The following is a 15562-nucleotide window of genomic DNA, read 5'->3' on the forward strand; positions in this document are numbered from 1 at the left end:
TTTGCGGATTGACCTTTGGCCAGCGCTTTCAAACATCTACTTGGGGGTGGGGGAGTTTTGTTAGTTTCTATGGTTTTGTTTGAGAGGATTTCTTTTACTAATTTGAAAATTCTCAGTTTAGTCCAACCATTGATAATAGACGTAGGGCTTGACCTGACTAGCTGATTGATTGGATCGGGCCCCTCCGACTGTCTGTCTAACTGAGGTAGGGGCCAAAATGATGTGTTGGGAAGAGGAGGCTCATGAACATGTCCTCGAAGACCTTCAATCACCAGGATTCTGTTCCAAAGTGTCACGGGTCGCCACCCATGGCCAACAGGTGGCCCCATTGAGGGACTTTTACCCTCTGCAGGGGGGCAGTTGGTGTATTCTAATGTCCCACTGACAGGGCCATAATTAGCTTAGGAGTGAATCCTAAACATATAAAACATACCTAATTTTATAAAGATCAAAATATATATATGCACAAGTACCCATTTGAGAAATGTTCAATTTTTTGAACAAATAAATAAAGCATTTAAAAATAAACAGTATATGTCAAGTAATCAGATGGGATTCAACTCTTTCCTTTTTTTTGAAGCAAGAAACTCATTAATTTGAGATGCTACTTGTAGTGAAACATTTTTAACAGGTTAGAAATTGGTCTGGGTGGAAATGAAACCAGACCTTGTTACTATAGAAACAAAGATAAAAAAAAATTCTTCTGCAGACAGACTTATTTTAACAACTGAGTAAAGATCTCTGGAGTTGTTGACCCTTAATCAATTGCCTCTAAAAGATTGGTGAGATCACATGTTGGTTAAAAGATGAACCTTGTGAAATGGAGGGACTCTTGAAACGGGTTTCACTGGTAGTGAGAAAGGCAATGCTTTCATCTTCTGGCAGAAGATTCTTCTTTTTAGTTCTGTTTTGAGGAAACTACTTTCCAATTAAAAAATGTTTTATTGAAAAGTATTTCTGTAATTCAAAACAAATTAAAATCTAAAAAAAGTGCCAGTTAGCATAAATCTCATGAATAATATTAAAAATTTGAACCAAGTGTATTTTTAGTAATGGGATTTTGCTTTTTACATAAAATGTAGGTCTTTCTTTTTTTTTTAATAAAAGCATCAATATTCGAAATTCTCCTGAAAACATATTCTCTTCCCAATATAAATAGTCTTTAGCAGAAAGATGTTACAAAATGAAACAAAAAAGTGTGGGAGGAGAAAGTGATAACCTTCTGTTGAGATCCGTCCTTGTTTTATTTCATCTGCTGAAACAAACTGAAGGGATTTGAATTGTTTTGTTTCTGATGTATCTGGTTGCAATGGAACCTGCAGAAATACAAAAGAAGACAGCAAAAATGGTCAGTTCAAAAGAGAAAACAATAAAGATTGGAAAAAGAAACAGGAAAATTTGAAAGGACCTTACCTTTTCCGTAGGAACTATCTTACCAAATCCAATTGGATCAGATTCATCTGTCATATTTTCATCTACAATTTAAAAAAAAAAATCAATATTAATATATATATATGAGCAAGGATACTCAGCATTGACTTTCATAATGTTATGTGTGTAGACATTCTGCTGTTTTATTTCAACCAGGCCCATATGCGTACTTGTAGGTAGGCCCAATAAGGGTTGACAGTTGTATTCGTCTCTGAATACGACAAATTCCACTGAATATGTTTTGTTCGTCTTAGGGTTTTTAACATTTTTGTGACATATTCCGAGTGGTTTCAAAAGAGATTTGTTCCACATTGTCAGAACCCCATTGTATGGTGTTAATTCATTTGCAAACTTTGCAGGAAGTGTGTTGATGGTTGCCCCTGTGTCAATCTGGAAGATAATTTCCTGGTTGTCGAGGAGCATGAGACACTTGGCATCTTTCCTATGCTTCCTATTTGACTTCACTGCATTCACCCAGTGGGTATATTCTCCCTCATCATCCTCTGATGAAGTGTCGACATGGTGCACATGTGGTCGTGGCCTTCTTTGATGTGTTGCTCCATTGTCCCATAGCTTTACTGGACTTGTTGGGGCACCTTGACTCAAAATGGCCTTTCTCCATACATGCGTTACATCGTTTACCAAAAGCTGGACATCTGCTGCGCTTTGCTGCATGCAAGTAACCACAGAAGTAGCATTTCTTCTTTTGAGCTGGTTCCCAAGCTTTACTGGTTTCACTGACCCTCATTATCCGGGCAGTAGCATCCTCTGTTCCCATATTTTGACTTTGTATAGAGGCCTTTTCAGCTGCCCTGCAAATGTCTACACTTTTCTGCAGGGTAAGGTTTTGGAGTTTTAGAAGGTCCTGCTTTGTGTTTCGATCCCGGATGCCTCCCACAAGCTGGTCTCTGAGCATCGACTCATAGCATTTGAAGCAAAAATTACAGCTTCGTGACAGGAGTCTTAAGTCGTTATAGAAAACATCAAAGGCTTCACCTTCCTCCTGCTTCCTCTGACGAAAAACAAACCTCTCGTAAGTTTCATTCGTTATTCCTACAGCATATTCACTTAAAGCCTGTAGTATATCTTGTACAGTGCGGTCTGTATCTGGGGTGTCGAACTGTATACTCTGGTATATCCTCATAGCTTCATCGCATAAACAGTTTTCTAGCACTGCCACTTGTATTTCTCTCGGTTTTCGGTCAAGTCGGGTTAGCAGTGCATAGTTGGACCATCTTTTGAAAAACAAGTTCCATGAATCAGCCTTATTCCCGCCGAATACGAGTCTTTCAGGAGCCCCCATATGTAGACCAGCCATATCAGTAGAGAGATTAGTGACAGTAGTAGTAGTAGCCGTCGTATCATCAATAGACATCTTGATGGTGTAAATAGGACAGATAAATAGTCACAGTGACAAGTGATGCTAGTAAGCACCAGAAGTTAACAGTAAACAGACCAGACACCGTCACCGTCTGTAGCAGAGAAGACAAAAAAAAATAAAAATAAAAAAACAGCTTACTCAGTTTTATGACGACCGGCAGTTGTTTTTATAGTTTAGGAGACGTGTTTCGGTTTTTACTACAATCTGCCACCATGTTATGTGTGTAGACATGCATATAATATGGACAACAGACACGGATGCTAGGGACAAGATTATATTGTAGTTTATTCTCCATAATGGCTATCTTACAGACACCCCACACCAAGGTGAGTTATGCCGGCCAAGGGAGGTAAGTAGGGGAAGTGTACCTCTACTAGGAGAGTTACACCTAAAGAGGGGGGGTATTGTTTATACACGTAACACATAACATGCAATAATCACAACAATTATAAAATGGAAAATTTTAGAAAATAGAAAAATTGCTCTATAGCTGTAGAAAAGTGTGGGAGAAGGAAGGGAGGGAGTCTTTAACCTCTCCTTTCAATATTGAGCAGCACCTTGTCCTTGGATGCCAAATGATTCAGCTAGTTTTGCTAGTGTTATTTTAAAACAAAAATGTGTGACCCCCCCCCCCCCCAAAAAAAAAAAATCTTGAGTACTTTAAATCAACACTGAAGCCATGAAAAAAGTAATAAAATTGAGGTTCTTAATTTGAAAAAATAAATAAATAAATTTTTTAATTAAAAAAAAATTTTTTTTATACCAAATTAAATGAATCACAGACTTTGAATATTTAAAGATGTCCAACATTGTTTCAAAAAGTGGGGAATTTATATTCCAAATAATTGAACACAAGTTGCTATTTACTTGTAGGAAAATTGCACACTTAATAGTATTAGTGCAGAACAATAGATCTGATAGGATTTGAAGTTGGCATATTGCAATTGTATCCATTGAACCACATGCTCTAACATAATTGATAAAATGTAATTACCAAAGAAACATGTGTTGTCTGTTTCATAAAAAATATTACTGTCCATGTCAGTACATTATCTATAAATATAAAAGCGAAAATGCATGTATGTATGTGTGTGTGTTCGCTTTTTCTGTATGTCTACAAAAGGCTTCTTTCAGAGAAGCGGTCAGTTCACAACTTTTTAAAACTTTTTATATCACATATAAATTGTAATATCTCACAGTTAACAAAGCTCGCCTGTCTATTTAATTTGCTCGATTTCGGGAAGATAAATATTCAACATTTGTCGCTCGCCGCATGTGGGTTAGTCTTTTTCCTATAACATCTTGGGAAAATAAAAATCCCGTTGTCAAAGTTGACCTCATTAACTCATTAAAACGGGCACCTGACGAATCCAAGTAATTAAATAAATTCAAACGTGTTTCCGTTAGCATCTCGCGGTGGGGCAATGGTTAACGTCGCACTTTTTTTTTTTCACACTTTAATTTACAACTTTGCCTCAAGGGTTCGGGTTCGGGTTCGATCCTCATACTTACTTTTTTTTTAACCACCCTCCCCACGCACCTCCAAACACCCGGGCAACACCGGGTACCCCTCGCTAGTTAGTTATAACCCTCATATTTCAGAGAACCCAACATGTAAAATGATACTAACCCTAACCGGGTACCCCTTGCTAGTGTTATATAAAAAGCAAAACTATTTGATGCAACCGTGCCAATAAAAACAGATTCAGATCTAGAGTGCATCAGTAAAATGAGTTAATCATTTGCTCATTAGAATCATTGATGGAATCTCTTATAAGTTTGTGATCTTGTTTGTTCAAGGTAATCACCAGTCTACAGTTATCACACTTAAATAAAAACTTTCTATTCTGCATGTACTTATTAAAGTCAGTACAAAACTATTCTAAGTTGGCTATTCACAAGTTATATCATACTCTCAAGTCTAAGCATCAGCAGCAACCTTTCAGTTTACATTCTGAGGAGATAAAAAAAAAATTTTTTTTAAATAAAAAAAAACAAAGAGCATGACTTTTCATCAGCTGCAGAAACTTCTAGAGAGTGACAAGTATGTAAGAGTTGTGTTCAAAAGTGATTCTATCCTGGATTCTTTAATTGGAGTTTCTAACAGACCAATGATATCCTATTTAATATCACATATTTTGTATAACATGATCTTAAGGGCACTAAGATTATTTATAGGTCTTGGGTTATAGTTGCATATATGAAGGTATTTAACTTTAATTGATAATATTAAAGTTTTTGTATGCATGTAACATTAGGCAAATCAGTAAAACATTTACATTTAAATATAGAATCTGCAATTGCTTAATATTTATGCTGATAATTTCTACAAATAATCATATGCACATCTCACCTGTATCAATGTTGGATTCACTAACAGGAAGTTGTTGTCCTTCCTCGGTTGTTTCTGGTACAGCATCAGGGAGTTTAAAATTAATCTTCTTTTGCTGAAGAGGGTTTGTTTCAAACACGTCACTAGCTGAATATGCAGGCAATGAAGTTGGCAGTTTCATTGTCTCAGGCAAAGCCAATTTCATTCTTTTCCAGTCTCTTTTCACCTTTTTTTTATGTGGTCTCTTCAATGTTGGTTCCAATGTCTGTACATTTTTAGAACTGGAGGAACAAAATCAAATGTTTAAAAATTGCTTAACTATTTTATTTTTGTTTCAAAGTCATTGCTGATAATCTTCACATCTATATGACCCTAAATACTTGCTACTTGGCATACAATATTGATGGACACAGTGAATTGAAATGCAAACTTAGATTGTTAAATACAAAAGATGAATTATTGGTATTATGATGCGTTGAGCTGCCTCACTACGTAAATAATGATTTAAAAAAGAAAAAAAAGGGGACTATTAAATGATTAGATTTGAAACACAGGAGAAATGAGTAAAACATACGAAATTTGTAAAAAATATAAATAATTGGTAAAAATATAAACACAACTGTACATTAATTGCATAAGAGAAGGAGAGTAAAATACAGAATACCATGCTGTATATTTTGAACATTTGCATGCGTTTGTATTTCTTTTGCTAATTATTTCATCTTGTGTGTTTTACTGTAGCCATCACAGAATTCAGCCAACATATCGAACCAAATTCTAGTAAAATATAAATGTTGAGTTTTCAGTTCATGTGTTGATGTCACATAATTGCATAGGATGTCAACGTATATAATAAGGAATTATTGAAATCAGAAACTATACAACATTTTAACAATTCTGTATCCAACCATAAAAAAAGTAACACAAAAAATTATACAATATATACATAGCAAACAAAACAATTTTAGGGTATTGTTTTTAATTATCTTCTTACGTTAAATGCTTAAGACATTTAAACATCTACAGGCCAGTAAGATGAAATTTGTCAACAAATGAAATCAGATAATCTTCAAATGATTCCAAGCTTATTCAGATTTAAACTTATCTTAATAAAATTAAATTGCAGAATTTTTTTATAATGTACGTACCCATCATGGAACAAAAATGCCCTGTTCCAAAAATCACAAATTGATCAAGTAATTTTTTTTATACAGAAAATCATTTGTTACAATTTTTAGTGATTTTAATTGGTAACTGTAGTCATTACAAGGCTAACTTTGATCTTCATGAATTGAGTTGTCTCACCCTTAAAAACAATGTCTTGCTTCATCATAAAATTTGATTTTCTGAGTTAAAAAAATAATACTTGATCAATTTATGCAATTTTTAGAAGATGACATCTTCATTTCATGACGAGCACGTACATCATAAAATATTTTTAAAGATTTTCCTGTATTTTTGTTTTGAAAATAAATTTCATTTTGAATAAGCATCTCAGTTTTGATGATAACATTAGCTTTCTCATAGAACTTTACCTCTATGCTCATCCTTTAACTGCTATCATATTAATTTCTATAAAACAAACTTCCTCTTTCATATATACTATCAAAATTATTCAACAGGTGGGCATATATATTTTATTAGTAAATATAATGTTTACTTTAAATGTAAAAAAAAAAAAAGTTTTGCATTAAAAATAAGAAAATATATATATATATATATACATAACATGAATGGTGCATTTGGATGTTCACTCAATTTTTTTTATTCTTTGAAATACTATCAATTAAACCATTTCTTTATTCTTATATTTGGTGAAGCGGAGATACATGTCTACCAAATCTAGTTTTTAGACAAACTTTTCATGTAAATTGTAATGCAAATATTGAAAAAAAAAAAAAAAAGAAAATAAAGTGAATATTCTATAATTGGTTTTTACTACCACAAAATGCTAAATAATACCAGAAGTTCGAAGTATATATATACAGGGTGTCCATAATGTTCGTGTGCACTTTAAAAAATTTATAACTTTATTTATATTTGTGATAGAAATAATCTGTAAAAAATGTTATAAAGTTTCATGTATCTAGTTTTAAGTATGGGTATTGAATAATTTTTCACCACAAAATTCGTAACAATTTTTACATAAGTAAAAAATAAGTAAAAAAATATTTTATTTTGTTTTTCAGAATCAATTTGATCCCATGGCTTCAATTGAGGAAAAAATAAACTGTGTCCTTTGGTTGGCTGAATTGAAATCTACTATTGCTGTACAAAGAAAGTTTAGAATTGAATACAATAAAAAAACGCCTAATAGGAACACCATTGTTAAATGGATGAAAAAATTTAAAGAGACAGGCTCTTTCCATGATAAACCACGGTCTGGAAGGCCATGTGTCAGTGACGAATGTGTTGCTTTCATAGAAGAATCCTTTACTGCAAGTCCAAGAAAGTCTGTAAGACGGGCATCATTGGAGCTCGGGCTGCCAAAGTTTACTGTGCATAAGATTCTGCTCATATGAAAGCTTACAAAATTCAATTACATCAACAGTTGTTAAAAGAGGATTATTATGCACGGCTAACTTTCTGTCACCAGTTCAATGAAAAACATTGCAATGATGATGCATTTGTGAGTAATTTTCTGATGAAGCAACATTTCACATTAGTGGCAAGGTCAACAGGCATAATTGCCGAATTTGGGGAACTGAAAACCCAAATGAAACTGTTGAACATGAAAGGGACTCTCTTAAGTTAATGTGTGGTGTGCTTTGGGAATAAATCGAATCATAGGGCCATCTTTTTTTGAAGATTGTGTTATTAACAGTGACAGCTACTTAGATATGTTGCAGAATTACTTTATTCCGCAACTTGAACAATTAAACTTGAAAGATGATACAGTGTTTCAACAATATGGAGCTCCTTGAAACTTTGCTCGGCGTGTTAGAAAGTTTCTAAATCAGGAATTTCCTAACAGATGGATCGGAAGGGGTGGACCATTTCATTGGGCTCCATGTTCGTCAGATTTGACTCCATTAGATTTTTTTATGGGGACATGTGAAAACAATTGTGTATGCAACCAAACCTAGTTCATTGGAAGATTTGAAAGCTAGAATAACTAATGTGATTTCAGGCATTACTATAAATCATTTGACAAATGTTTTTCGTGAACTGCAAAATCATATTACTCTTTGTATTGCTAATGATGGAAGGCATGTGGAAAGTTAAATAAAATTTCAATAAAAGCTTAAAAAATATAGATTTACTTCTTTCAAATCCATTTTACAGATTATTTCTATTGCAAATACAAATAAAGTTATAAATTTTTTAAAGTGCACACGGACTTTATGGACACCCTATATATATATATATATATATATATATGAGAGAGAGAGAGAGGGGGGGATATATTTGGTAAAAAAACAAGGAAAAAAGTGCTCAATACGTTAATATAGGTAAATGTATGTAATTAAAAAAACATTTTTCCGTTAATTTATTTTAACTTAAATCATCTGACGATAAAGACGGATAATTTTTATCCCATCTATTGAAACAACCTGTAATGAATTAAGTTAATACACCCGAGATTGAAATAATAAAAAACACACACATATTCCAGCTTTCTCCTAGAAATCAAATTAATGGTGTAAATAATATAAGATATTATTTCATGATGAATTAAAAATTTTCTAATAGAATCATTTGAAAAAAAGAGAATTGTACCATGGGTAAAGATGCAGTTTTGGTTACAGATGCACAAACTTCATTATAAAGATTGTGGTGTTTTTATGAAATGTTCATTAAGAAAAGAAGCTTCACAACAAAAAAAAACAAAAAAAACATGAAAGGCAAGGTTGAGTATTGATTTAGGACGGATGAATCACAGCAGTAACAATAGGGAAACACCTGTTTTGCAGTAATTTCTTAAAAAAGAAAAAAAAAAAACGAAAATTCAAAAATGAATATGAACCGAAACAAAATTTTTGGTACCATTTAATTATACATATTTTATTTAGTAAATTATTTATTTTGCTTCAGTTTATGTGTTGTCTTGTTGATAAGTATTTTGTTTTATTTCGTTATTTTGTTTCAGTTTATGTCTTATTGATTAAGTATTTTGTTTTATTTAGTCATTTCTTTTGTTTCAGTATTCAGTTTTGGTTTGGTGTTTTCGTTCTTAAATCTAGTCGTATGTTTTTATTTTCATGGAAGCCAGTAGTCAACCATAACAGAAGAAATAAAAAGGAAAGCAACTATCTATTTATTAAGGTCAACAAAATGTACTTATAAATAGAAAATGTATGAAATTAAAAAGTAATCATTATGTACACTTTTGAAAAGTTGTTTGTCTTAGATGATGCACGAGAAAATCATGGTATCTTAAAAAAAAAATTAAAAAAAAAAAAAAATAAGTGTGTCGTTTGGATGTCTGACGCCATCTTGTTTATTTTACAAAAGCTGTTAACCGTTCTATATTATTTACTTATTCCGATATGCCTCTATTCTGATGAATGTGTGTGAACAGCCTATGAAATTTGCCGTAAGGTGTGCAGGGAGCAGTCCTTATTTTAAGCTTTTCATACAAAAGAAGTAATGTTGAATATATAAAATAAGAACTGAACACGGATAGCACTTGTGTTTTGTCTAATCTGGAAAAATTTCCGGTTACGTTAGAGAGAAGAGTAAGTAATTAGCAAGTGAAAATCGGGTGACTGACTACTGTTTAATATGACTTATTTTGGAACGTGATTCTCCTTGGAAATAATATAAGATTGTATGATAATATGTGCTTTTGCACATATTATCATACACTTTCAACTGTTATCATACAATCTACTGCTATTGGCTAGTAGTCTGACCATATTAAATTTATGTGGCATCTGCTTTTGCAAAGTTAAACAGTTTTTTTGTAGGGGAATAATCTTTCCTATTTTATCTAATATTTAAAAGACAAAATATGTGTGCGTGTGTGCATGTCTGCCAAAACTTGTGACTGACGCGTTGGAGCGTGACAAAATTGGTATCTTTTCAAAGATCCATGTCTCAGACAACAAATATCGAAAAATTGACCAAAAAGATTAATGCTTTCACCATTAACTGGGACGTTTTTTACAAGGAGGGGTCACTTTTTTTCGTCGACATTTTTGAAAGTCATTCAAATCTCACGTCAACAACATCACATAAAACAGGTTATTTTGAAGAAGAGAAGGAAGAGACAAAGATACTGTGATCGAAGGTTGAAGAGGAAAGAGAAAAGAAAGCTCATAGACGAGAAAGAGAGAAATAAACCGTATAAGAGAGAGAGATAAACTGTATCGAGAAAGAGAGAGATAGATCGTTTAGAGAGAGAGGGGCTTCAAAGCAACAAGACGTAAGTCAGCGATGGTTGGGGTGGCGAAGCCAACGAAAGGCGATGGCAGCGGAGTCGTAGAGGTAAATATCAACAACACCAGCCGACGTTGGCGGCGACGGTAAAAGTCTGTTTTGATCAGTGGTCAGTTAGAATATTGACTAAAGAAATGAATGAACCCAGCGAAGGAAGGGTGAAAGGAGCAGTGAAATATAAATCAAGGGCTTCGATGAGCTTCAGAAACAAATATTTGGAGAAATTAACACACGCACGTAATGAAACGTAAACAATCCGAAGGATAAAAATATGAAAACTAACCTGCGTGCACGTAATCAAATGTAAACAATTTACAGGAAAGAAATATATAAAAAAAAGAAGCTGAAAGAAAGGACACATTTCAAAGGACATTCAGTGAGTTTTTCAACCAAAATGTTAATCTCTCTTACATCTCTCTTACCCTAGAACCTGTATCTAATTGAGCAGATGATTTCTTGCTTTTATTGTGAACATTGACTGTTGATGATATATTTTTCTCTCTGTAGAATTTGAATCGTTAAATCATTTCATTTAGTTAGACATATTTAATTTTCTTTTCTTGAATTGAATTTTATTTTTTTATATAAATAAAAATTTGTTAATTTTTCGACGATACTTGTCCTCGTTATTTCTTATGTGATTTCGTTGTCCAGTATATTTCATTTTATTGTTGTCTTCGAGACCGTTATCCCATAACAATGCATTATCAAGGAACCTGGGAAACTATTTTTTTTTATATATATTTCGTTACGTCACCCATCTCTACCGTCCCCAGTAGGGCTGGGATACGTCGTAACAACACTTACGCTATTTTTTTTTTCTGCTCAACCAACTACCTTACACACCCAAGCAACGCCGGGAAGCCAGGCTAGTCATATATAGCAAAGAGAAAATATATTGCATAAACTTACCTTTGTTCTTCATCAGACTCCAATTCTGATTCTTCTTGTGAGGAAGTTTCTGCTGCCTGCATATTTTCAGAACTCTGTGGATCCACATCATATGGCTGGAGGTAAAGAGAGGTAAAATGGTAACAGTCATTACTTGTTTGATGAATTAAATGGCTGAACAAATGCAACAATTTTGGTTTGAAGGACATTTAGTTAAAATATCATTCATTATAACATGAAAAATTACAGAATCACAAAAATACAAATATAAAATCATAGAATGGCATGAATACAAGTTTTCTTCCAAACAATAAACTTTATGTAAAATAGTAGAGTAGGTGGGATTCACTAAACTAAAAAAATTTTTTTTAAATAAATCAATCAATAAACAAAAACAGTACAAAAATAAGTTAATATACCAATAAATGTATTGGTATTAAATCAAAATGCTATATAACCTATCACTAGAGGTGAATGACTATATATAAGAAAAAAATTTTTTCCTTATGACAGACTAGCAAGAGTACCCGGTATTGCCCGGGTAAGGAGTTAATACTATCAGAAACAAAAATAGACGCTGCCTGGATGGAGAGAGGTGTGAAAAAAAAAAAAAAAGAAAAAAAAAGATTAAGCAGAAAAAAAATCCCATTATGTAAGCCTCAAAATAAGGAAGAAAAAACAAACAAAAAAAAGGAGCAGGCAGGTAGGCTCGAGCCTGCAACGCAAAGGAAGAAAAGGTGAAAAAAAGCAAACCACTTAACCCTCGCTGCCGCCAATATGACATATGACTTCACTGTTGTTAAAATTAGGGCCTTTGCAAGCGCATATAATGACTTTGCAGAAATGTCAGCGAAAAGGTGACCTTTCCTTGCACAAAACTGCCCAGTTGAAGGTGAAGGAACAAATGTTTTTGGCCAATTTTTCGATATTTATCGTCTAAGACATCGAGCTTCAAAACGATCTGGTCAGGATCCGCGGCATGTATCAATAGTTTTTGTAAGACATAGAAACACACACACCTTTTGCCTTTCATATATAGACTAGCAGGGGTGCCCGGCGTTGCTCAGGTGTTTTGTCAGTGTGTGTGTGTGTGTGTAAGGGGAAAAAAAAAAGTTTTGGTAGGCAGGTAGGCTCAAACTCGAAAAAGAAAACATGACACGTTACCGCTACGCTAAGAGGGCAGAGGAAGTGAGAATCATTGAAATTAAATGCTTAAAAAATATTTGCTTTTCTAGGTCAAACAACACACCATAGAGAAATGAAATCAGAACAAGTTAAGCTTTACACTTTCTGTGCATTTGTTTGTTTCCAAAATGTTTGAGAAAACCAAGGTCCCCACAAAAAGGGGAGTGTCCAAATGAATAGTAATTCTCTAATATGACCGGTTTTCCCTACATTGATCATTGCTTCTGGACATGCTGAGAACACACTTTACTTTTGATTTTTAGTCTTGCTTTTATACGGAAAAGCCAAACAAACAGGGAGAGCAAGAAATAGTGCAAAAATGGCATGTAAAAATTGTTCAAATAAAAGATAGAGATGCCCTCCTTTTGTAAACGGAGATATTATAATCTAAGAAGTATAGAAAAGGTTCTAAGATGTGGTACTTCCCCAAGCCCCACCCCCACACGAAGCCTTTGCTGGACATACAAAAAAATTGCACACACACATACACAGTCTCACTTTTATATAATAGACTAGCGGGGGTGCCTGGCGTTGCCTGGGTATAAAAGAATAAAGAAAAAAAAAAGTTTTGGGAGGGAGGTAGGCTTGAACCCGATGCCTTGAAGGGAATAGCCTGATGACTTACGACGTTACAAGGGCTGAGACTTGAGAACTGCTGAAAATATGTTTAAAAAAGCAAGTAGTTGAATGACAACGTGTGGTTTCTAGGCTAAACATCACGCCATAGTAGTAGAGAAAATAAAATCACAGCACAAATTTTGTAACTTTATAAAAGATTCAGACGACTTCATTTCGTAAATCGGCCATATTATAATCTAGATAGTATATAAAAAGTTGTAAGATTTAGTGATTCCTTCAAACACCCCAAAAAGCCTTTGGTGGTCATATGGAAAAAATGCACACACAAACACATTTTCGCTTTTATATTTATAGATTACTTCAAAAATCTTGAAAATAATCTATAATATAAATCTCAAACGTCTGTTAGTGTGTGTGTGTATGTTTTGTTAAAACTTTTGACATATGCGACCAACACTGACAAAATTGGTATCGTCTGAAAGCTCAGTCTCTTGGCCAACAAATATCCAAAAATTGGACAAAATCATTGATTCTTTCACCATCAACTGGGTCATTTTTTACAAAGAGGTGTCATTTTTTTTGTAGATATTTTTGCAAAGTCATCATACGCTATTTTCATTCTTTTAGAGGGTTGTTTTTTGTGTTTTTTTTTTTTAATTTTTTAGTGCTCTGTTGCTCAATACCTTTAAACATAAAACCTCTCCACACCCAGGCAACGCCAAGTACTCCTGCTAATGATATATATGAAGGAATGGCTGAAACTATAATTGTTATTAAAAATGAATTTTCACCAGTCCTCGTTTGGTGAAAGAAACATGGAAATTTTCAAGGAAACATCAAAGTACTTACAATGGGTGGAGCCTGTGTTAAATTACCAAATGGAACGGGAAGATGGAGTTTATTCATTAAATGAAGCACCTGAAAAAACAAAAGAAAAGTTGCAAACAGGTGAACCATGAAGAAATCAGTTATTTTCCAGAAAATTTATTCATTACTTCTAATTTTTCTGACATTTTATTTGAGGATAAATAAAACATTCACAAACTGATAGAAGACCTTATGCGCCTTTACAAAAAAACTGCATTTCGTTTAATGATCATAACATTACAATGCAGTTCAGGTTGTGCACATGTTAATTGATAGCTTGGAGCGTCTTAGAATTTCATCAAAATTAAATGGCTTAAAGAAAAAAAATTATATAAAAAGAAATTCATCAGCATCATTCCTCTCATAATGGATGCCACAATCTCTACTACACTTGTGTCCGAGTTCCTGCAGACAAAAAATGTGGATGTGGCTTTAAAAGTGGAATTAGAAATTACTATAGACGATCTGGAAAAGATCAAGGAAATGATATCTCCCGAACTGACATTATTAGCTCAAGATGTCCTGACAATATGTAGAAGCCTCAGATCACAAAAGGCCACATTCAATTTGGAAAAACATCACAGTAATAATATGCAATAATATTTATAAATACTTTTTTGTTGTGCGCATTTGCTGTATTGAGTTTTCATTTTGTCTTTTTCAGAAGTGAGAAAGAGCTACAGAGAGGAAGAATTGGAACATCAAATTTCCACACTATAGACATGAGCAAATCCGCAAAGGGTTGAAGTTGGAGCAGACTGCCGGAGGAGTATGCAAAGTTGCAATGTTCAATCTCCAATAAAAACATGTCAATTATATATATATATATATATATATATATATATATATATATATATATATATATATGTACACACACGCATAATTATTGTTATAATTTTAAAAATTTAATATTTTGTACAATCTGCCCATTTTATAAAAAATTGTATTTTTTATATAAATTGAATGAATAGGACTTTGTACGCAAAGTATATATATATATTAAATGCATAAAACTGTTACCAGTCTATTTCATTATTGCAAATGATATTAAAAAGAGAAACTTACCTGTACATAGAATTTGGGATAAGAAGCAAGAGCATTAGCAATGTTAGCAATCACAGACATGGTTGGTGGTGGGTATTGATAATGTAGTTGAGGGTTAGCACAGTATGGAATCCTGAAATATTTCAAAAAATTTGGATTAATAAAAGAACCATTAAAAAATATACTCATGGTATCATAAAAGAAGTGGTTCTCATTATACAAGGCAGATTCATTACTTGTACCTTTTTTTTTTTTTTTAAAGGAGTTACTCCTTATGAAGGTTCAAGGATATGGGGGAATGAATATACGGTGGTCATTTTTCCAATCCCTGTAGAGGAACTGGGTAATTGCTTTATAGATGAAGTCGCCTGGTTGACAGTGAAGGGCATGAACCAGCCATCACAGATGTCTCCTTTAGGATGACTTGGCATGGCCTTTATGTTGAGAGACAATGGATACCCTCTGTAAGA

At 33.4% G+C, this 15562-nt stretch overlaps 1 protein-coding gene across 2 annotated transcripts in view; it reads right to left on the reverse strand.

Annotated features, from left to right (window-relative positions):
• The window catches only part of LOC145247380 (RNA-binding region-containing protein 3-like), a 46665-nt gene that overhangs the window by 11898 nt on the left and 19205 nt on the right, over positions 1-15562 (reverse strand). For both annotated transcript variants that reach the window (XM_080109064.1, XM_080109065.1), the window contains exons 6-11: positions 15114-15225; positions 14031-14099; positions 11439-11533; positions 5166-5425; positions 1414-1475; positions 1220-1316 (exon numbers count right to left, since the gene is read on the reverse strand). In XM_080109064.1, the coding sequence (XP_079965190.1) occupies positions 1220-1316; positions 1414-1475; positions 5166-5425; positions 11439-11533; positions 14031-14099; positions 15114-15225 (695 nt within the window). The remainder of the gene's footprint in view (positions 1-1219; positions 1317-1413; positions 1476-5165; positions 5426-11438; positions 11534-14030; positions 14100-15113; positions 15226-15562) is intronic.

This window comes from Euprymna scolopes, chromosome 25, assembly GCF_053919585.1.
Source record: "Euprymna scolopes isolate OS-2025 chromosome 25, ASM5391958v1, whole genome shotgun sequence".
NCBI lineage: Eukaryota > Metazoa > Mollusca > Cephalopoda > Sepiida > Sepiolidae > Euprymna > Euprymna scolopes.